We start from the raw sequence: 23,858 nt of genomic DNA on the forward strand, positions 1-23,858 counted from the left end.
TCTTTGGGATCGTGGAGCGTCCATCTTCCCTCCTGTTTGGTCAAGCGGCCCTCCTCTTTCTCCTTTCCAAAGAAGACTCCCTATTTTTTCAAAGTGGGCTTTTGAAAGACTCCCATCAAACCCAGCTCGATTTTTCCTCTCTTCCTAGCTTCTCAAAAATAAGAAATATCAGAGGGGGTGGGATGAATCCCCCCTCCCCATGCATGAACTTTGCAGGCCGAAAGACACCAGGCTGCTTCAACAAGACAGCAGAGCGGGTTTCTTGGCGATTGTGCGGAGATTCTCGGTTGTGTACTGACCTGGAAGACTCTCTGTGATAGGCTTCAAACAGGGAGCCACACCAGGGCAGTTATTAGGGCCGGACCATCAGGCACCCCTTTATGAGGGAGCCCCCCCTGCTTTGCCCCTCCCCTTCAGAGATATTTGGGTTTCTGAGGAAGACCCCTTGAAAGAGAGACAGAGCAGCACAGAGACCTTTGAAAAGATCCGGGGCATCTTAAAGCGGATAATCTTGCGCATAAACTATGCTGCTTCCACACACGTTGGATAATCCACTTTCAATACTCTTTAGTGAACATTTGGAATTGCTTTTCCGTATGTGGAACAAAAAATCCACTTCCAAAGGATTGCTAAAGTGCATTGAAAGTGCATTATTCAATATGTGTGGAAATGGCCATTCCTTAGAGTTTTGGAGGAACCATCTCAGGACGCCTGCCCCTTATCCAGCGGCTTATTATGAGAGCCACAGTGTTTAGAGAGTTGGACTAGGATCTGGAAGTCCCAGGTTCGATTCCCACTCCACCCTGGAAGCCCACTTTAGCCAATCACATCCTCCCAGCTTAACTACCTCACAGGATTGTAGTGATGATAAAAATGGAGGAAAGGAGAAGATGTAAGCCTCTTGGGGTCCCTTTTGGGAAGAATAATGAGGTAGAAGTGAAGTAAAATATTCTGGATCGGTCCTAGTGTGTTTGACATTTGGTTGAGGGACCTTCTGAGACAGGGTCTCAACCACCCAGCACAGAGAGGGACTACCCCCGCCCCCAAGTTACACAATTTCTGATGAAATGCCAGTGCCGTTAACAGTGCAATCCTAAAAAAGATTATTTAAATGGGTTTAGACTGGAGTAACTCTTTTTAGGATTGCGCAGTAAACGGGCTAACATCCAAACACAGTGTTATGGGAGTTATATACTACTTGGTTCAGCCAGAGTTAACAAAACCCATCCAGCTAACTCTAATCAGAAGTGGAGCTTGTTTCTAGCGTTTAGAGTTCAAATTCAGCTTCACATTTAGTGTTGTGCATTATCTCAGCTTTCCTTAAAATGGTCCTGTAAGGTAGGCCAATGTTATCCCCCAATTGCTGGCTAGGAGAAGAGAGAGGAGATTGAGAGACTGTCGTTTATTTAGGCCGCCTAGTGGATTCATGGCAAATGCACGCATAGATTTTCTTATAGCTCAGACAGACATTACATGAGCTTTCTTTCTTCCTTTCTTCCTTTCTTCCTTTCTTCCTTCCTTCCTTTCTTTCTTTCTTTCTTTCCTCCAAGCACTGAGGTTCAAGGCGCCCTGGTTGCCTTGAGACCGAACAAATATTAAGACGTAACCGGTTTGCTGGATTTCTGGCTGATCAAATTTGCATTTTTAAAAGCTGCTCAGAGGGTCTGGGATGCCACTGAAAGCAACTCAACCGAACAGGCAAGCGTCTTCCGCGGAGGAGACCATATTGATCGACGCAGTCAGTCACCCCATCAAAGGAATTAGCTGCCGTCGTTAAAAAAAAAAATTCAAAAAGCCCTTCGAGACCCACGAATATTTCTCTGGCCTACATCATAAGGGGGGGGGGTATTTTGTTTACATCGGTGCCCCAGCCTGCTGCCGATCTTCTCCGCAATCTTTTGTATCATCTTCTCTTGACAAGACGCATCTGACAACAGGGGGACAAATCCCGCCCCTATATTTTATCTCCTTTACAAGCTTAGAGGAGAGGATTTTTAAGGCCGTGCCAAGTTTTTCAAAATGGCTGTGGGACCCGGAGGAGGAACCTTCCCTGCCCGAAAATCAGGCCAATTCCTTTGTTCAATTATGTAATTTCTCATTTGAAACTGTAGACGGGAAAATCCTCTTGGAAGGTGTCATGTGATTGACACCCTGAAACCATTCGGCGTCTCAAAAGAGGCCTCACTTAGCCACGAGGTGAGAGCGCCCTTGCGGGGTTGAATGAATGGATTCTTCCCCCCCCCTCCCCAAATCACAGGTAAGGCCTACGACTGGGAATATATATATATATATTCAGATTTGCGTTTTCAAAGAGGGAGCTGTGGTTACTTTTCAGGCGAATGGTGACAGGGAAACCGGTGTGTGGGTGTGGGATGGGGGTATCCCCCCCACCAAATGTACAGACAGAGCACTGGACGGTCTGAGGAAGACATGAGCTGCAATCCTAAAGGCGTTTTCCTGGGAGCAAGCCTCGTTGAATACTAGAGAATGTACTTCTGAGTAGACCTGCGTAGGACTGGTTTCTTAGTCTTTATTGACTTTTAGCTGATAGTCTAGAAAACTCTATTCCAGTTTTTTCGGTTGCAATCAAAGGATAATAATAATAATAATAATAATAATAATAATAATAATAATAATAATAATAATAATAATAATAATATACTGGCTCATATGCATACATAAAAAAAATACTAAGACTATACCTCACTGACTCCTAGATTCTTGAATAAAATCCAAGTCGGTGAGGGACCAAAAATTCAAGCCCAAACTTCTGGTGGACTGTAGGAAATAGAGAAATAAAGATTATGAAGATGATAGAGCGGGTTTTTTTTTAAACGTGTCTGGACTATGCTATTCCGAATCAGGACTCCAGCCCTGCCGTGTTGACAGAGATTGGGACTTACTGCCGCCTAAATGTGCCGATCAGATCGCAGCCTTAATCCAGACTCTCTCTCCTTCCTCTGAATTTCTGCCTAAAAACACCCACAGCCGGGCGAGCCTTTGTGTCTTGCGCTCGCTCGCGGGCTGCCCTCCTCCAGGGCTCTTTCTCCGCGCAGAATTGCCGAAGGGACCCAAACCCATCGCAGCAACCCGGAGAGGCGCATGTGTTTGGGGCTGGCCGTTGCGTTTTGTTCTCCCGAAAAGGCCTTTCTCCCCCGGTTTGCAAAGGCGGCGCTTCGGCGTTCAGGCAAGTGTCAGGTTGCTCTTGGGCCAGATTTATATGATCTGGGTCTGTAGCCGACGTTCGGAGTGGGATTGTTCGATCGCGATCTGGGCCCTTCGGAAAGCAGAAGATCTTCTTCGGCGGCAGCTGCGGCTGAGCGCTGCGCGAAAGTGAAACTGACCAGAGCCGCGCTTGAAACTGACCTTGGCGCTCGCTTCCCTCTTTGGTGGGCGGTGGGTGGGAGAGAGCTTTTGCCCGGCCGGCTTGGACGCGGGGAAAGAGCAGGAGGCTTTCCACCTTCCTCCAACAGCCACCGCGCCGCCTTCTCGCTGCTTCTTTTCCTCCCCTCTGCGCTGCACTTTCTCTCTCTTTTGGAAATGCTCCAGGGGGAAGGGTCGCCCCTTGGACCGGTGGAGCCGGTTTGGTCTTGCAGCGGCTGATTTTTTTTTAAAAAAATGTCCTGCGGGCAACGAAGCCCTTCTATTCCACACCCCCCCTCCAGAAAAGAGGGAAAATGCCGTTTCAAAACCAAGCTCTACCCTTTCTTTCCTGCTCGGCCCCTCTCGCAACAGCCGGGCCGTCTCGCTGGGGAATTGTTCTTTCTCCAAAGCGCTCGAGGACTCTCGCTCCCCTCCCCTTTCCTTCTCTCTCTCCCCCCCCCGTCTGATAGTCTGCAAAAATCTGCTCCCCCCCCTCCTCGAGAATACACTTGGTGGGGGTGGGGAAGGCCAGAGAGATAACCAGAATCGGTACGATCAGGTGTTAAAGCGTTTCGCTCTTTCTCCCGTGCGCACGAATTTGAATGGCAAGGACTCCTACGGAACAGCAAAGATAGGGGCTTACAGGGACTATTCTAGGAAAGCCAGCTCAGCATTGACGAAGGGAGGGGGAGGAACCCAAGAGTCATGGGTGGGTGCGGGGGGGGGCAGAGAAGACCCAGGGGCCACGATCCAGCCCCCTGAAATCCTCAGCATGTTCTTGACTCTTGGGGAACAAAAACACTTTCGCGGGATCGCTCCTGTTCTCTGTTTAAGCGTGCCCCTCCTTAAGGCTGTGGGTCCGGTGGTCTTCAGGGAGATCTGCTCTCCAAAGCTCACACCCTGAACATCTTGTTGGTCTCCAAAGTGCCACTGGACTCAAATCCTGCGGTTCTACTGCAGACCAACGAGGCTACCAACCTGACCAATAAGATAAGCCCTTTTAGCGAGGCGAAGAAGGGACCGAGTCTTTACAACAGCGCTCTCACCCAGCAGGCATTTCAACGAAGCGTTAGGTTCAGAGGAAACGCAAAGGCAACGGCTCAACAGGGCTGGGGATCGTAGGCTGCCGCGGAAAGAAAGAGGAGGGTGACTTTCGCGTTGGAATGACTCGGCTCGCCGAGGAACCGGGGAGGCGAATCCAGAATTTGGGCTCCTTTCCCGAAAAGGTGCTTCGTCTATTGTTTTGCGCCGGGGTTGCCTGGCTCGCACCGGGGATCGGGCCTCTGGAAGTTCTTCCCCTAAATTCCCAGCCTGAAATTGTTTTTCAGGGTGGGGGGCAGGGGAGTCTTTAGATCTCTGCCCTGGGCCGTGTCCCCTCTGTAACCCTCGGATCTATAGCCCCGGGCTGTTTACACAGCTTTACCTGCGCTGCGCTCCTTCCCGGTAAAGTCCCAGCCCCGCAAACGTAACATAATCCCTTTCACTCAACTGTATGGAGTCGAAAAGGGGTGGGGTGGGGGGCGAGGGGGGAGGAAGCCGGAGGGATGTGTGCGCGCGTGGTGGTGGTGGGGGCTGTCTTGCCATCCCCCTCGTCGGTGGGACAGAGAAATTCAGACCAGGTGCCAATAATCTAAACGGACATAAAAGTAATTTATAAGAGGCCGAACGCTTCCCCCTGTATTAGCGTAGGGTGGTGGTGGTGGATAAAGCTCCTGTCTTAACCAGTTTACTTAAGCGGAAGATCCACTGGAGCAAGGAGGCCAGAACTCCATGGGGGACACATCCTATGCATGCAAATGGGCCCGGGTGCCAACATCTCCCGGACGGGAGGCGGTGGGATTCTCATTGGACAGCCAGAGTAGCCAGCAGAGGGTTAGACGGACTGAGAGTTCCCATTACTTCCGAGTAAATACAACTGTACCGCATCTGCTGGCTCTTTTGGCTTTGCGGGGCGCCCTGGTTAATCCCACATTGCTCAATGGCTTCTCCCCAAAGATAAAACTTTGCATAGAATTACAGTTTCCAGCACTCCTCACTCTCAACCAAGGGGGGCAGAGAGGGGCAAAAGGCCTTGGGGATCCTATTTGGGTGGAAAGGCGGCATACAAATGTTTTAAATAAATACCGAAATAAACCCCCCCTTCCATGCAAATGTATGTCAGAAGAGACAATTCTAATCCAGATTAACCATTGTTAATAGGGAAAGCACCCCCCTATACATCCTTTTATTCCGGATAAATTAATGTGGGGCAACAGCCCACTGTCCATTAATGCGAATTAAGGCTTTCCAGTGTGAACGCAAACAACCGTTCCAGAAGCAGGGGTGGAAATCCACGCTTTTAACACATGCTCAGGAATGTTAGGTGACAACTGATGGGTACGGGCCTCTGGGCTGGTGAAGCTTTAGGGAAGACTCCGGGCAGAATACAGTCCGTCTCTGATCTTTCCTGTATGTGGGATTTTAAAATATAATGTCCATTCGACTGAAGCTAGCTTCGAACTGCCATTGCTGTGAATGCTCTAGGATTCGGTCTTCTTAGCCAAACGCTGAAGCAGTATTTTGGGGGGGAAAACAAAACTGAATATTGTCTTAAATGAACTCCTTCTGAAATCTCATTCTAAAGCCTCTGTTGATTTTAACACCTCTGGATTTCTAGTAGGAGGGTAGTGGAGCGTCTTTTCGATGCAACGAACCAAGCGCTCTTTCACTCCGGCAGAGGTAGCAAACCCTGAAGCGAGAGAAGAGGCATTTTCTTTAAAGGAAGTCCCCTCGAGTAAGAAATGTTGGGCGTAAGCGATCCGGCCTCGCCTTCGCTGGTGTTTTAGTGATCAAGGTTCGAGTCCGGTGGCTCCGTAGAGGCCAGTCATTTACTCAAGGCGTTAACACCTCCAAGAGTGCGGTGCGAAGCAGAATCGCAAGTGTGCGTTTGGGACAATCTCTAGAGCATCTCTGCAGATATCTTGGCTGGGTGGGAAAGGTTCATTCCCCCCTCCCCAAAAAAGAATCCCTCTGTGAGAGAGAACTTGGGAAATGAAGCTCCTTAGAATCAAGGCTAGACTTCCTTTTGGTGCAAGTTTTTAAAGCTTGGGAGTAAATCGCACCGGAATCAATGGGACCCCCCAGTAATTATCTTCGGGATTCGGACCAATTTATTTATATGTAAAATAAGGGACCCCCCCCCCCATCATGCACTTGCAAATAAGTTTGTTTTCAATCAGCCTGTGAGTGGTAGGAAAGGAGGACCCCCTTCACTGTAGATTTATGTTGCCACGCAAACGCTGCGACGGCTTCCAGATTTAGAACCGCAGCATACAGGCCGGTTAGCCAACCCCATCCCAAATGCTTCCATTGAGAGGCGAAGCGCTTCAAGGACCTCCACCTGTCCCCAACGCATTGGGAAAAACAGTGGCAACTTTCTGTCCTTTCCTCGCGAGTCACATCTGCTTGGCAGAGTCTGGAACTGGCAGGACTTTCCCCGGGGCGCGATCGCAGCCCCCCCCAAAGAGTTAAGCCCTACTGCATGCAATTGGAGTTACTTTCGAGGAAAGGGGAGCAGACGGCGACAGAACTCGGCATTCTAATCCGGCTGGAGGCAGTTGGCAGGGATCTCAGGGGGCTTCGAGCGGCCTAACTCTGTTTAGGATCGCCTCCCTCTGCTAGGGTGGGTTCTCCTTTCTGTATCCCCCGCCAGCTGGGAAGGCCCCCTCTCGTTTTTCATCCCTCCGCCAGCAGGGGCTTTAATTGACAGTTTTGCCCTAATGGAGCCCATTGTTGGAAGCAATTAGGCCAACATCAAGGTTGGGGGGAGAGCGGGAGGCAGGCCGAGGCCGGGAGGGGGAGGAGAGGGGGGTCGTTTAATTCGATTTTGGAGGTGAGGGGCGTGTGTCTGAGATCATGGCCCGGGCTTTGTAGATCTTTTCCAGCTGAGAGAGAGGGAGAAGCGAGCCAAGAGCGCTGCAGAGAGAGAGAGAGAGAGAGAGAGAGAGAGAGAGAGAGAGAGAGAGAGAGAGAGAGAGAGAGAGAGAGAGAGAGAGGAGGTGCTTTGTGGGGGGGACTGCAAGACTGGCGGAGGATGGAAGAATGGTGCACTCGGGGCTCCTTTCTAAAGGAAAAACCAGCACTGATTGAATTTGCCACTCTTTCCCAAGTGCAAACCGCTGGGAGAGTTCGGGAGCGATCCTAAGTAGGTCTGCTCAGAAGTAAGCCCCGTGCTATTCAATAGAGGTGACTCCAAGGAAAGCGTCCATAGGATCGCAGCCTTAGATGCAGCCGGATTTCGCCAACCCAAAACGACTCAGGCAGCCCCTCTCCGCCTATGTTCCTAGAGGCAGGCAGCCTGCTTACTCGGAAGTAAATGTCATTGAATTTAATGCGACTCCCTCCCCCTTCCCTTGGATTTACTTCAAAATGAAGCTCGGGAGTTTAGATCAGGTTTGGGGTTGTGTGTGGGGTGGTGGTGATTTTCAAGTAAGTTCCTTGGAACTCATTGCCACTGGAAATGCTTTCGGAATATAAACGCCCCGTTGATTTCCTTCAGATCAATTCTGAAACTTCACTAAATGGCAGATCAGCCTCTCGTTTTTCACGGCTGGGTGAGAGGGTGAGAAGTGTCTTGTCAAAAGCTTATGATATTAAGCCACCAGGCCAGAAGAGAGAATTTGTGCCATTCTTTGATCAAGTGATAGGTGCATCTTCGGGCATAAAAATCTGCCCCTCAAGAGAAGGCGATTTTCCTTGGGACTGCTGTAGGCTTCCCAATATTTCTGAGGGCGAGCGAAATCGCCTTAAGACTAGACTCCTATAGGCGCGCTTGCTGCGGAGCAAGTGTCAAATGCAGCTTACTTCCGAGCAAACGCGCACAAGGTTGCAGGCCAGAGGTGGCATATGCAAAATGCAATGACATTGTTTGTGGAAACGTCCTTGGTACTGATCTCACACTGTGTAATCCGCCTTGCGTCTCAGTGAGAAAGGCGGACTATAAATGGCACCAATAACAATAACAATAACAATAACACGGAAAAGCTGGACAGTGGAGCTCGAAAAGCCTGCTTATTCTAAAATTGTTTTTTTAATACACTAGAGGCGTGTCTATTGGAATTTCTTTCCGTCCAAAGATTCCGTCCAAAGTAATTTCCCCCTGAAGAGCGCTGGTGCTCGAAACGCTTTGGGAAGAATTAAAAGAATTAAACCAGCGGTGCCTGGTTTAATTGGCTCGAATGGTCGATCTCCCTCTCATCCCTCACACTTACTTGCGAGTAAACGAGAGCGACCCTAAGAAGGTCTACTCAGAATTAATCCCCATTTCATCCAGTAAATATTCCTCCTGGGAAAGGGTTTTTGATTGCATCACCTCTCACTGAATTCCAGGGGATTTTCTTCCGAGGAGACATGCACTGATGCGGTCAAGGCATGGCTGGCAAGGGGTCGTTTTCGAGGAGTCCTACTGAAATCAGTGAAAGCGAGAGAGGGGACGCGCGAGGCTGCTTGGCTGCGATTCAAGAGGCTCATTTATTTCCAGGGCAATCTTAGGCAGAGTTATTCCAGTCTAAATCCACTGAATTCAATGGGCTTAGACGGGGTTACTTCTGCACAGGACCGCACTGTTCATGTATTCCTTTAGGTGGTTGCTTGGTTGGCTCGCCGGTTTGGCCCTTCGAGGCATCGGTTTGAGGTTGCTCCAGTGGCCTCCTATACAATATATTCCTAGCCCGAGGGCTACTGACTGCTACCAGTTTTATTTTGGAAAAGCAAGCCGAGTATTGACATTACCATGCGGTCTGCTCTCATTCCAAGAACTCTCACAGTGCAATCCTAAACAGAGTCACTCCAGTCTAAACCATTGATTGCAATGGCCTTAGACTGGAATAACGTTGTCTAGGGTTGCACTTTTAATTGACTCCGTTTGAGAATCTACTCACTCTTATGGTTATCCCAAACGTGTGGGATGAAAACAGAGTTGCCAGCTCCGGGTCGGGAAATTCCGGGAGATTTGGGGTGGTGGAGGCTGAGGTAGGAGAGGTTTGGGGAGGGAAGGGACCTCCGCGGAGTATAATGTCATACAGTCCACCCTCCAAAGGAACTGATCTGAGTGGCCTGGAAATCAGTTGTAATCCCGGGAGATCTCCAGCCATCACCTGGAGGTTGGCAACGCCAGATCAACAGGTTAATCCGAAACAGAAATATCCCCTTCGAAGTCTGCTGAAGCCAAGGCATTTCAGACAGTTGTAACTCCGTTTAGGACTGCAGTGCAAACTTTAGGCAGAGAGGAAGTTCAGTGGCGCCGCCTGCGTTTTATTTCCGAGTAATCACACGTGCTGTCGAACCCAGGAATTTCAGGGAGGCTTCTATCGATGCCCCCCCTTTCTTTTTTTTTGTGAAATTGAAGGAATCCCCCCACCCACATTCCGGGTCTTTAGGATTCGGGCACCCCTTTTAAATACGTAGAAACTAGTTGCTCAACTGGTAGGGAAGGGAGAAGAGAAGCGACCCCGGAGAGCTGCCGTCACTTACTTGGGGGACTCTAGCCTCAGCCGAATTAATTTCATTGGCCTACCGCACAGGGCTGTCGTGCAGGCTAGGCTAAACGAAAATTCATGTGAACCCCCCCCCCTTTATTGGCACCTCCTATAAATATTAGGTATTATAATGGCAGCAATCCTAAACACACTTTCCTGGGAGTAAATACCATTGAGTAGAATGGGACTTACATCCAAGTAGAACCGTCGAGGTTCGCTCCCATTATTAAGAAGGAGGGAAGGCGGATTGGCCTCCCCTCCCACCCAGGAACGCACAGAAATGGAATTACCATTACCCGAGGGTACCCAGAACAGACAAAACACTCATGATATTCAGTGAAAAAATGAGGGAAAATTTGTTGTGTCTATCCATTTGTCTAATCTAATTCAATATGTGTGGGTCGTTTTTTATACTGACATCTGTCATGCCGTTGACAAGGAGGTGCCCAGGTATCAAACTCTGCAATCCCAACGACGCTTTCCTGGGAGTAAGTAAGCCCCACTGAATAAAATGGGACTTCCTCCTGAGCAGCAGCTCTTCCCAGGATGTCCTCAAAGACTGCTGCCCCGCGGTTGTAAGGAGAGTCGCTCTTCTCCAGACCCGTTCAAATCGATGGGTTTAGAAGGGTCTCGAAGACGATTATTATTATGAGAAGATTATTAAGGGACTTAAAGGATACTGAATGGGTTTTCCGAAGTTTTCAAAATTAATATCAGGGTTTTGTGCATTTGCCCCAATTAGTTGGTTTTAAAACTTCATGGAACAGTAACTCTCAATTAATCGACTTTATATAATCGCTTGGCAGGGAAGGATTTTTCTCTGTCCTTTTGGGGCTGCCTCCCCATTTTGCAAAAGGGCTTTGGAAAAATACGTCTTGCCCCCAGACTTAAGCCACTTGCTCAAACTCTGAAGACAAGGGCCCTGCTCCACCTTCTCCCAGTTAAGAATGACTCCCGAAGTGGTCTGGACTGAATTGTTCCGGACTCCAATTCCGATGTGAATTTCCAGAGAGAAGAATCAAAGAATTGTTCGCTTGGCAGAAATAAATTAAACTCATTAAAAAAAAAGAAGGTGTCACTGGTAGGGAGAAAATACACCATTCGGCTATTCATTTTGGAAGGAAGAAAAATTCTTTTAAAGAGTCCAGTAAATGCATTTAAATGAATTACTCGTGCACATATTTTCACTTGGTTTCTTTAAAAAGGTGAACGTTATTTGAAACTTTCAGGCTGAGATCTAGAAAGTATGTGAAGAGCGAGTGTTACTCTGAAGTAAATTCCCACCTGGTGTAATGGCATTCGCTGCCGAATCAATGTACCTAGTATTGCTGCCTTAATGTGAAGGAGCGCTGACTGAAGAAATAAATCACCCTTGGAGATTCTCCGGCCGGCACTTGAGGAATATTGAGAGAAGCGAGATCCGCCAGCGTTTGCAGGCATTTTACTTCTGCTTTGTTGAGGGAGGGTGTAAGGTTACGGGCTACCTCCTCCTTCCTAATAATTGCAATGGAATTGCCGGGTAGGGATACGTGCTTGTTAATAAAAGTTCCCATAACTCGCCCGCAAACTCCCATAAAAGTAGAGATGGAAAGCTCTTAAGTGGCCATCCTCTAACCCGGACCCAAGATGCAATCCTATGTACATTTTCTTGGGAGCAAATCCCACGGAATGAATGAGACCAGCTGCCCAGTAAACAGAAGCGCGAGTCTGTGCGTCTTGGCTTGGGGAGCAAACTCAATCGAACGAGACGACGCTTACTTTCGAGTAAGCACGCCTCTGCTGGCGAGTGCACCGCCCTTGCGAAGCCGAGCAGTTTCTCGATCTACAGAAGTGTAGCTCAGATCCGACTGAAGTGGACCGTGAAAGCATTTTAGCATTTAAATTGCATTTATTTTTGGTTACAGGCAAAAGTCCTCTTCATCCCGCACTCCTTTACATTCAGCGCAGTAGGGGCGCAGCCTGTAACAAAATATTGTTTTTAACAAAATGCAGGTGTCCCCCCCCCCCAATTCTAAAAAAAAACTTTTCCTTAGTTGCAAGGAAATCGACTCTAATTGGTCTTTTCTGGCCTAGGTGAGTCTAACCTTTTCCCAAATGCGGTCGCCGTTTGGTTCCTCTATTTCGCTCGGGTTTATTGAACGTGAGCCTTGGGGGAGGGGGCGACAGGCCAGCCAGGGGCGGAAAGGGAGACGAGGCGACTTGTTGCGCGCCGTTCGCCCCAGCGAACAGCCCTGGCGATTCTCGAGTCTGAAACGAACCGCTAGGGGATGCAATCGTTCAATGGACAGAACGTTGAGACTCTAGTCAAAGTTCGAACGCGGCGCCGGCAGCCAATCGAGGGAGGCTTTGGCGAGCAACCGGCTCCTGATTGGCTCGGAGGAAGTCCCTTCGTTTCCCTCGCAGCCTCCCCCCCCCCCACTTTCCATTCTCTAAAGCCAGGCTAGAGAAAGAATGGAAGGGCCGGTTGGTGTTTCGTTTGCCTCGTGTGGTTTAGGATGATGAATATGGGATGGGGAGGGTGTTGAGAAACGAAAGCGTGTCCCAGATGAGAGCTCCCTTGGACGCTTCCTCCGGTTTGTTCCATTTCCAGCCCTGCAAGCAAAATAGCTGGGCGATTCTCTGACGAAGGGAGCTTTGACTCTCGAAAACTCATACCCTAATCTAGTTGGTCTTTACAGTTCTGCTGGACCAGGATCTTGCAACCCCCCCCCCCCATTTTGCATTGAACATCCAGGGGCCTTTTCCTGCGCAATCCTCTATTACTTGCAGCGGACTCAGACTGGAGTAACTCACGCTCCAGAGTGGAGCGTGAGTGTTTAAAAGATAGGATCCCCCCTTCCCCCCCACGCTTTTGAAGGCCAGTCATCCATTATTTTAAATATTCCTTATCCCACCTCCAACACGCGGTGTATCCGACACATTAATGCAAATTTCAAGCATCCCAGTTCAAAAGCACTTTGACTGCTCACCGTCTCCCCATGCCAACCGGTTCCAACCCAATCCATTTAAAACGCCGACTTCCCTCCTCCGAAACAGAAGCCAAATTATTTGAAATCCCCTCCCTAAAAATAATAAAACAAGGTGTATGTTGATTCCCGCCCCCCCCCCATGACTTTGCTTGACTATGTCCCCATATCTCCAGTATAAACCCAAGTTAGGCTCTTTCCGGCCCTTCGGGGGTGGGAAAGAGGGAGTGCTTTATTATACATATATATATTTTAGGGAGGGGGCCCAGCAACAGTTAGCTTCCTTTTTCTCCGCTCTCTCTGCCCCTCCTTGCTCAATGACAGACTCCGCCCCTCCCTGCTGATGACAGTCAAACCTCCTTAAGTTGTGTCTCGCCACAGCTGTCTGTGTGCATTGAGCCGGCTGGCGCCATCCTGGTTCTTTCAGAAAGAATGCCTTCCCTTTAAAAAAAAAAAGAGAGAGAGAGAGAGGGAGAGAAAGAGAGAAGTAGAGGGGGAGGGAGAGAGAGGGGGAGGGGGGAAACGGGAGTACAATTTGAGCCGATCAGGTTCTCCCCAGGGTCCTCCCTTATAACTTTTCCAACCCAGCTTAGTTTTGCTGCGTGCCTTTAGGAACGCCTCTCTCTCTAACTCGCTTCTTCGAGTTCCCTTAAAAAAAAAAGTAGCATTCAAAATGTTTGCAGTTCCTTAGAAATAGCGTCCAAAGGTTGTGGGATCCCGGCATCTGCCAATTTCCCCCGGTTCATTTTTTTTTGAAAGACTTTAAAGACCGGCGCTGCTGAAGGTGAAATTGACTTAACCGGGCTACGGTGGCGGGGAAATTGCCTCGCCCGGTAGCGGCTGCTGAAGGCGAGCCAAGCCCGGCCGCCTCGCACTAGATCCCGGGTCAGTTTCACGCGGAGGCAGCGATCTGAAGCGGGAGAGAGGCGCGCTGCCTATTCGGCTAGGTGAGTTCCTAGAGCTTTAGGGGAAAGGCGTTTCTAGAGCTCTCTTAGAAGAACTGCATCTCTGGCGCTTAAAAAAGAACTCAGGTGTTGTGAAAGTTAACCAAGTTTTTTCCCCTCTCTCTATTCCTCCCCCTTCTTTTTGCTTTTCCTCCTTCTCTTCCTTGCAGGTGATCTCAGAAAGGAGGTGAAGATCTGCTAAGAAGAAAAATTCGCACACTGGGGGAATTTTCCGCGATCTCATTTTTTTTTGGAGGTTGAAAACTGTCCCTGTACATAGACTCTGTCCTTCGGACTGTTTGACAAACTTCTAAGCTATTTGCTGGGCGGCCTTTCGGTTTTCTTTCTTTTTATTATTATTATAGAGCTTTTTTTTTTTTGAACGGGGAAAGGACTTTTTTAAAAAACAAAACAAAGCAAACCAGCCTGAGTCTCGCGAGCACGTCAGAATGGAAGTAACCACGGATCAGCCACGGTGGGTCAGCCACCACCATCCAGCCGTCCTCAACGGACAGCACCCGGACTCTCACCACCCGGGACTGGCCCATTCCTACATGGATCCCACTCAGTATCCTCTGGCCGAAGAAGTGGATGTACTTTTCAACATCGACGGCCAGGGCAACCACGTCCCTTCCTATTACAGCAACTCGGTGAGAGCGACGGTGCAACGGTACCCGCCAGCCCATCACGGTGAGTCTACTTTCTCCCAGAGAATCGCCAGCCCGAAGGTCTCTTTCTCTCTCTCTCTCCCCACCCCCAGCAGGCTGGATCTGACAGCCGGTAGTGAGGCCCGGAAACAGAAGGTAGTCAGCGTGTGTGTGTCTTTCTCCCTCCCTTACTCTGCAGCACTGTAGATTTAATGCAACCTGCGCGGGCAGCGAGCAATTGACCAAACTCGCCTGAAACTGACCAATCTCGGGAACGCTTTGAAATGGACAGAAGCGGCCGGTTGATTTAGATGCCCCCTTTTCCTCCGGGCTTGGCCAGCTCGGGGGGAAATACCAGCAGCTCGTTTCGGCCTAAGGGCCGAAGGCTGTTCTCAGCCTGTTATCCTGGGGTGTGTTGACTCGAGAAATATCTCCTGTGTTGTGTGCATTGGCTCCAAGTTAACTCGCATCCGCATTATTTTTTTTGGTCCCAAATTCTTCCCGAGGGAGCAACTTTTAATGCAGTTCAGAGATGGCCGGTTTAAATGTGTGCAGTTCAGGGCGAACCTCTTGGAAGGAGAGAGTCACCGACCCTATGAAACAGGGCTTGTGATCCTAAACGCGTTTGCTTGGAAATAAGCCGCAGGGAAGGCACGCAGTGGGGTTTACTCCTGAGTCAAGCACGTGTAGGACGACTTGTAGGTTCGAGTCGCTTTTCAAGACCGAGAAACTCTCCGTTTGCTACAGAGGCAGGCTAAGGAGAGCAGGGAGACCCGATCCGGGCGAAGGGAAGCACTTTCCCTAGCCACGCTGAGGGATTTCGGCAGGATTTCAAAATTCTTGCTGCTTAATAAACTTTAGGATGGGATAACGCTCCCAGCTGAAACTATTGTGAGCTGAATTACATTCTTGTCTCATCTCCCAGCTTTATAAGCCAGGGTGGCGGTTGGGGGCTCCTTCACACCTCAGTATAAAAAAATTGCGCATTTTACAAGGAAGCAATTTGTAAAATTCCTCTCGGAGCTCAGGCAGCCACCGACCATTTCTGAAACTTCCCGTCCCGGTGGAAATTCTGCCCAGCCAGCAGTTTCTTCCCCTCCCCCTTTCTCTTTGGCTGTCATTTCTGCATTTAATAATAATAATAACACCAATGGGGGAAAAAAAACACAATAGGCCCTTTTGACAGCGATTTTGAAACCACTCAATTAACTGTTACAAAGAAAGAATTTCAAACTGGGCAGCGGGACAAGAAAGAAAAACGCAAGCGTTCAGAAATATAACTCAAAAAATAGGTGTAATGAATTAGCCTCCGGGTGGAGAGGTTAGAACTGAGTCTGTCAGGGGAGAAAAAGAAGTGATTGTCTCACAAGGCCCTTTCCCATCAGCATGTATGGTTTTGTGCTTATGGATATTTAACACAACGCAAGAGGACGTTTTTCGGGCCTACTGGAATGACCAAGCTGATGTGTCGGGTTTTAAGTGACACAGAACTCTTTGGCGGAGGGGAAAAAATTCTGGGTACGGTTCAACTAAAAAAATGGCTTTCTGTTTTAATGGGAAGCGACCTGCGCATGTTTTCTTGGAAGGAAAGTTGACAGAGTTCGGCGATGTTTCGGATTGTACGTATTTCCTCAAGTGGGCTAACTTGACTTCTTAGTAAGCAATATTAGCTTCGAAATCACTGCTCATCTTTGAACAGATGGGTGCCTCTTTTTAAAAAACCCACCCCGAGGAAGGGTTTTGTTTGATTAGAAAGTTAGCACACCTTGACTGGCGTCGACAAAGGCCATTTTGCTGCTCCATATAATTAAAAAAAATATGAAAGGCGTGATGTGGAAAGACTAGGAGAAGGCCCTAGACAAAAAAATTCACCGCTGAGCTGAATAAATTGGGGGCATTTGGATAAATACAGTGCTCGGCCCGCTTCTCTTCCCAAATAATACATTTGAAATTTTGACATAGTATTGCCAATTTTCGAAGTAGGGCACTGTTTCATTTAGGAAATAAATTTTGTGTGTGTGTAGGGGGGAGTTTCCCAGTGACAAGAGGTTGGTTCGAAAGCTTGAGTTGAGCAAGCAAAATTAATTAGCAATTGGCTCGGGAAGTGTCCTTGCAACATATTGCAAAATATTGTTTTTCCTGTCCCCCTCCCCCAGTTGCAAAGCAACCCCTTTGATCTACCTAGAAAGGCCTGAGCGTTTCCACACGTGAGGCTTACAGGTTGGGATGCAATTGTGTGTATTTAAACTATTCCCCCCCCCAACCCCCATTCTTTCAAATGTACATTCGTTGTAAAAATGGCTTCCTTGCTATGCCCGCAAGAACAAACGTTCACACGTGGGCTATTTAGGATCATGTACAAAAACTGCCACTTGACCCTTCTTGGGAGGAAAAGGCCTTATGCACACTTACTTGGGAGTAAGCCCCATTGAACCCAATGGTACTTACTTCTGAGTAGACACGCAAAGGCTTGCGCAGTAAGAGCCCCAACCCGAGGTAGGGTTGAAGTCGACTGGCCGCCCCACTTACCTAGAATTAAATCCCTCCAACTAGACAACTAATGTTTTAGGACCTGTTTTTTTAAATACTTTCCTTCTGAATGGCAGGTTAGGATAACTCTTAATGTCAGTACTTAAAAAATATTAAAAGGCTGTCTGAGTCAGCGAAAATAAAATTTAACCTGTTTGATCCCTGTCGGGAGGAGTTCCTTCTCATTGAAGCTAATGAAACTTCGGGAGTGTCTAGAATCCGCTCCCTTAAAGGACCCCCCCCCCCGAATTTCTGTATACACGTGTTTACCGTCAGAAGAGGCCAACCTGTTCACCTCCGCATCCGAATCTGAAAACAAGTTTAGAGGCCACACGAATGAATGGGGCCTTGCCTCGAAGCTTACAGGGGGGTCGAGAAGAGGCGATCCCAACAGCCTGACCAGCCTATATGCAGGCTTACTCGAAAGCAAGTCCCACTGCGTTTACCTGGATTTACTTCCAGGTAAGCGTGCAATCTCCGTTTGGATGGGTCGGTTTGTCGCTGGCAAAAGCCACGTTTCCCCAACGCAATTCTTGTGAAATAGACACAAAGTCAGACTTGTGTCTTTTGGAAGAAAGAAAATCTAGTTGAAGTGTTAGAACGAGCCCTCCCTTTCCGCCAGGTTCTTGGAGGAAGGAGGGACATACTGTCAGTGCAATCCTAAACACCATTAGGCCAGCCTGAGCCCATAGGATTCAATAAACTCAGAGAGGGATAAATATGCATAGGATTGCAGTGTGAAAAACGTAAATTACCTGGAGCCTCAACTCATGTATCTATTCTCCTCCTCGGCTGATCCCATTTAATTGCCTAGTCTTAGCAACAGGTCCACATGCGTCTTACTTAAAACGCAACCTCTCTTTTTCAAACCGGACCTGGGTTTTTTAAAAAATGTCATGCCCTGAGCCTTTACTTACTTACAAGTAAACCCCACCGAACGTTGCGAGACTGCCGAGTAAACAAGCAGAGTTTACACAGCCTGTATGTATACTCGAGAGTAAGCCGATTGAATTCAGTAACAAAAGCCACCAACGACATTTATTAGGAGCAGCCAAATCAAGGCATCGGGCAGGTGTGCAGGCTTTGGAGTTGGCCAGAATTCTTCATCAGGAGGGATTTAAAAAAAATTGGCCTACATCCTGCAACTGGAGAAAAATACTAGATGGAGATCAATAGGTTTTACTCGCGAGGATACACGGGAAGCCTTTTGGGCTGTACCTTTTTTAATTGGAAGGAAGGCCTAGTGTTTAAAACTAGTCGCTGGGAAATTGAAAATCCTTTTTATTGGAAGGAGAGTTACTTCCGAGTAAGCTTTTTTTTTACTCAGAGGGCAACAGCGGGACTCAAACCAGTCGAGACTACTGGGGAGCAAAGTCCCCTGACCTTAGCAGGTGTTGCTTGAGTAGATCTACCTAGTTTGTCAGACTGGAAATGGAAGGCTCACTCGAATCGCCTGAGCTTCCCTGGGCAAAAAGAGTTTTAAGATCGATGAGAGGGGATCGAGGTTTTAGAGCCGGTTCTGATCGACTACAGTGGCCTAAGTGGGTAAGGGATCGTCCCTTTTTAAAAGGAGGCGATCCTGCAATGTTTTGCTGCCAGTGGCTGTCCGAGACAGCAAAACTCAAAGTCCGGAGGGTCCAAGCTGGCTTTTGGCTTTGGTTAATGTCAGAGTTGGTTACCAACTCTGGGTAGGGAAATTACTGGAGATTTGGGGGTGGGACAGAGTTTGGGGAGGGACCTGCTCTGAAGTCCACCCCCTCCCGCTAAGCAGCCATGTTCTCAAGGGGTACTGATCTCTATAGCCTGGAGATTAGCTGTAAAGTTGGGAGATCTCCAGGTCCCACCTGGAGACTGGCAACCCTGTGCTGGTCAAGCACACTGCCAAAAGAAAAGCTGTCCTTGGCCAGGCGCTGAAATAGGTTGTCCTACATCCTGCAATTGGGGAAAAACTCTCATGGGCCACGGACTGGGGCCGTGTCTGTCTGTCACCCCTTGAATTTTCGGCCTTTCACTTTCACCCCCATTCTAGCACTTTCTTCCCACTTACTTGGGCATAAACTCCAGTAGATGTTAGTGGGATTTACTTCTAGATAAACCCGCATAGAATGGTGGCCCTTTTTGTACCTTTCTCAGGAGGATATCAGAAATAACACATCCATTCGGAGGGGACAAACTGTGCTACCAAGACAGCAATCCTAAGTAGGTCTACTCAGAATCATACCAGGGAGTTACTTCTGGGCTTACTCCCCAGAAAGTGTTGCTCGGTTTGCACTGCAAAGCAGCCGGTCCTCATTAAATTGCCAACTTATCAGAAAGAACCACAGGGGGCAGTTTATGGATCTTTAATAACAGATATCAGCTTTATTTTTTAGCATGCAGCTAAACACTCTCTCTTGTTAACGCCTTCTGTTAAAGGCACAGTTACTAAGCCCGGTTGAGAAGCTGGCAGCTTTTGTGAGGCATGTACCTGTGAGATCTGTGAGTTCATATTTTACAAAATTGTAGGCATATTGCTAAAGATATAACAGGAAGAGACACCTTCCCACAAAATAGTAAAGAGTCTGGTTGCACCTTTAAGACTAACCAACTTTATCGTAACATAAGTTTTTGAGAACCGCAGCTCTCTTTGTCAGATGCACCTGATGAAGTGAGCTGTGGTTCTCAAAAGCTTATGCTACAATAAAGTTGGTTAGTCTTAAAGGTGCTACCGGACTTTTTACTATTTTGCAACTACAGATAAACTCCTCTGGATCTATCTCCTCCTGCAAAAGACACTTAAAATCAGCAGGGTTTTAAGTAGGGCAGTGTTAAGAAGGCCTATTGAATTAAAATGAAAATTTTCTCAGGCAAACTGCAATTCTAAGGATACTTGTCCCATCTAATTTGGAGAATGTATTTCTGAGTCAATGCACTACAGGCTAGGCATTAAGTAGGCGTGCTTACTCAAAAGTAAGGCTTTTATTCTCAGCATATTTACTAGGAAGGCAGCCCGACAGAATAAAATGGGTCCTCTTTAGTGTTCAAGATGTAAGGGTGTGCTTTGAAGGTTTTAACTGGGACTTGGAACTGGAGTTATATACACCTGAAATATAAATCCTTGTGAGTGGAAGTTATTCCTGTCTATCTGAATGCATCCTCCAAATAGATTTAGGATCAGGGTGTTAAAGTTTTTGCCTTCTTGAAACCGATCGTGATTTAACAACATCTCCGTCCAAATGGCATTTATCTGAGTTCCCTCCCCTCCACCCCAACTTCAATTAACAATAAGTCCACCTGATTGCTTACTTTAGACAGATGGGTCTGCCTCTGTGATGTAGCGGTTAGCGTGTCGGACCAGGAAGACCCAGGTTCGAATTCCCCACTCTGCCATGGAAGCTTGCTGGGTGACCTTGGGCCAGTCACACACTCGCAACCTAGCCTGCCTCACAGGGTTGTTGTTAGAATGAAATGAAGAAGGGGGAAATACTGTAAACGGCTTTGGGTCCCAGGTGGGGCGAAATGTGGGGTAATGAGCTTAAATTCTATCGACTGCATTATATTCTGTTTTGTCTATTGAATGGAGACTCACTTCCAAATAAGTCTGCTGAGAAATGGGGTAAAGCAAAAAACACCCTGAAAAAAAGCAAGGCAGAAGCAAAACTGCCATCTCCCCCAATAGAGACCGGCACACTAAATGGTTCAGTGTTGAAAAACCTGTACCAAACAAAGATGTACGAAACTTTATCAGAACATGCAGTGCAGAGTTGTATGTATTAAGACATCATCTGGAGGTAGCTATTTGAAATGCTGTTTTCTCTGTACTCTGGCCCTCTTCTTCCTCGAGAACAAGGGTATTTGGGTCTGGTGGGGTTGGTGGGGAAGCGATCGATGGTGTCAACAGAACACTTGGGACATGTCAGAGGCCAGCAAGGTTTTATTCCAGCGTATACTTTTGTGGGCTCGATGATGCAATGAGCAACCACCTCGCAGACACAGTCCCTCTGAAGAGGTAACCTCTGGCTCATGCAAGTTTACGCTGGAATAAAGTGTGGCTAGTCTTGAAGGTGCCGCAAGAGTTCTGTATATTTATTTATTTATTTTGCAACAGACTCATACGGCTGCCCTGTTAGAATCAAAGACAGAGGGAGATTCTTTAGAGTCCGGAGTATTTATGTAAACAAGAACAGAATTGTGACTCCAGAGCAATCCTATCAGAGACTGGCCTTGAGCTGGCAGGGTTGTGAATGCCCTCTTTCCAGTTGCTGAACGGTGTGATCATAAACACCCTTCTAAGCCCAGGGCTTTTTTTCAGCTGGAACGCGGTGGAACGGAGTTCCGGCACCTCTTGAAAATGGTCACATGGCTGGTGGCCCCGCCCCCTCATCTCCAGGCAGAGGGGAGTTGAGATTGCCCTCAGCGTGGAGGGCAATCTAAACTCCCCTCTGTCTGGAGATCAGGGGGGTGGGGCCACCGGCCATGTGACCATTTTCGCCGATGGCAATTTAAACTTGAAAAAACTCCCCCCTTGTTCCAGCTGACCCAAAGTGACGTCATTGTGTGGTCCTGAGCTCCACCACTGAGTTCCACCATCTCTTTTCCCAGAAAAAAAGCCCTGTCTAAGCTTATTGGCTTTGATGGAGTTAGAAAGGTGTAAGTCGGCTGTGGACTCTGGGGTGGGGCCATGACTCAGCCGTGAGCGTCTCCTTCACATTCGGAAGGTTCCGCCTTCAGTCTCTGGTATCTCCTGTGGAAAAGGCTCAGGGCCTAGACGGTTGTGAAGCCTGAGAACCTGCCAGTCAAAGCAGACACGATTGACCTGGACAGACTGTCCATAGAAGACAGCTTCGTGTGAATTCACAGTTGGTTTTGACATCCTGCTGTGGGTAGGCCAGGCCCGACCTACATAACTCCCTGGAGCTGCGGTACTCCAGAGGGCCTGGCCTCTGTTTGGTGACTTCTTGATGAGGGAGATGTTTCCTCAAGAAGGAATGACATGGAGGCCTCTTAAAGCCAAGCTAGAAGTGACAAATGACACTTGAACGGCAAGTGAACAGGCCCACGTGTGTTCCTCCCTGTTCACTTGCACTCCACTTGCACTCCACTCGATTGTGAACAGGGAGGAACACACGTGAGTCTGTTCACTTGCCATTCAAGTGTCATTCGTCACTTCTAGCTTGGCCCTTAGTAGATTATGGCTCAGATGTTGAGAGGAAGGTGTAAAGAAGAGAGAAACAGCAACAACGGGAAAATAAGCACCCCAACCCGTTCATAACCATTTTAATATCTTATCCTGCAAGGGCTGTAGCTCATCCAAAGTTAAGAATTTTTAAGCCTCAAGAATTTCCACAAGGAAGTTAAAACACTCTCGTGAATCCCATCCACTGGGGAAAAAAAAGAATAATGCTAAACTTTAGTTGGATTGTTTTAGGTTTCCCTGTTGGTCTGCAGTTGAAAAGAAGAAAAGATCTAGGCATCCTGGACCCAGATATTACTTTTTAGTTGGATAGCATCCAAAGATGTCTAATTTTAATTCATTGCTGGAAACAGCACCCCCGTCCCCAAATCCTTAGGTCCAGCCTCAATCCCAAAGAAATTTAGTAGATCTTTAAGGTGCTACTGGACCTGAACTCGGCTACCCACCTGAGACTATATTCGTGGAAAAGTGTTAGATTCAGGTTGCCAGCAGACCTGAGATGAGGGGCACTTGCTGGGTTTCTCGTGTGCTTCTCTGGGAGCAGGCAACTAACTCTGATCTGCTTGTCTTCTGTCCTAGCAGGTGGTCAGGTGTGCCGTCCGCCTCTGCTGCATGGTTCTCTCCCTTGGCTGGATGGGAGCAAAGCTCTGGGAAGCCACCACAGCGCCTCCCCTTGGAACCTGAGTCCCTTCTCCAAGACTCCCATCCACCATAGTTCGCCCGGACCTCTCTCAGTGTACCCTCCGGCTTCCTCTTCCACATTGTCTACGGGCCACTCCAGCCCACACCTATTCACCTTCCCGCCAACCCCTCCCAAAGATGTCTCCCCGGATCCCTCCATCTCCACCCCGGGCTCCACCGGATCCAGCCGGCAAGAGGAGAAGGAGTGTATTAAATACCAGGTGTCTTTGGCGGACACCATGAAGCTGGAGTCCTCTCATTCCCGGAGCAGCATGGCTTCGTTAGGGGCAGCCTCGTCCTCTGCTCACCATCCGATCACCACCTACCCTTCCTATGTCCCTGAATATGGCTCTGGACTTTTCCCCCCTAGCAGCCTGCTAGGGGGATCGCCTACTGGTTTCGGCTGCAAATCTAGACCAAAAGCACGTTCCAGCACAGGTAAGGTCTTTAATGGACTCTTAACATGCTCATCTGGGGACGGAAAAAATATGATAAATGATCGTATCTTTGAAAAGGCACTCAAAATGTGTGTAAGTAGGAACTGAGAGCAAAAACCAAGTACCAGTGTCCAAGATCAGGTTATTTGAAATTAAAGTACAAAAGATGGCTGCCCCGACCTGAATTGTCCAAGTGAGCCTGATCTCATCAGATCTCAGAAGCTAAGCAGGATCGGCCTTGGTTAGTAATTGGATGGGAGACCTCCAGCAAAGACCAGGGTTGCAGAGGCAGGCAATGGCAAACCACCTCTGTTAGTCTCTTGCCATGAAAATCCCATGGGGGTCATCATAAGTCAGCTATGACTTAATAGCACTTTCCAAAACCATATGGGAGATTGCTAACAAAAAGTTAGAGGCCAGTGATTTGCATAAGCAATTTTTTTTAAAAAAGGGCTTCCAGAGTCTGGTCAAAGACACCCCCAATTACTGTCAGACTGCATTCCAATGTATTAACTATATAGTCATCCTTTAGCAAGATCAGGGCAGTTAAAATGGAAACGGGGCTCCCAGAGATCTATCAGCCTGCTGGCTTAGTTTCAACAA

At 48.2% G+C, this 23,858-nt stretch overlaps 1 protein-coding gene across 6 annotated transcripts in view; it reads left to right on the forward strand.

Annotated features, from left to right (window-relative positions):
* GATA3 (GATA binding protein 3) overlaps nucleotides 1-23,858 on the forward strand; it is a 75,641-nt gene that overhangs the window by 3,710 nt on the left and 48,073 nt on the right. For 2 of the 6 annotated variants that reach the window (XM_054989173.1, XM_054989177.1), the window contains exons 1-3: nucleotides 13,277-13,791; nucleotides 13,959-14,478; nucleotides 22,717-23,256. In XM_054989173.1, coding sequence (XP_054845148.1) covers nucleotides 14,238-14,478; nucleotides 22,717-23,256 — 781 coding nt within the window. In that variant the 5' untranslated portion in view covers nucleotides 13,277-13,791; nucleotides 13,959-14,237. Of the gene's footprint in view, nucleotides 1-2,171; nucleotides 2,258-13,276; nucleotides 13,792-13,958; nucleotides 14,479-22,716; nucleotides 23,257-23,858 lie in introns of those variants that run through there. The other 4 variants (XM_054989176.1, XM_054989178.1, XM_054989175.1 and 1 more) reach the window with 3 other exon arrangements.

The sequence above is a fragment of the Eublepharis macularius genome, chromosome 9 (genome assembly GCF_028583425.1).
Source record: "Eublepharis macularius isolate TG4126 chromosome 9, MPM_Emac_v1.0, whole genome shotgun sequence".
Lineage (NCBI taxonomy): Eukaryota > Metazoa > Chordata > Lepidosauria > Squamata > Eublepharidae > Eublepharis > Eublepharis macularius.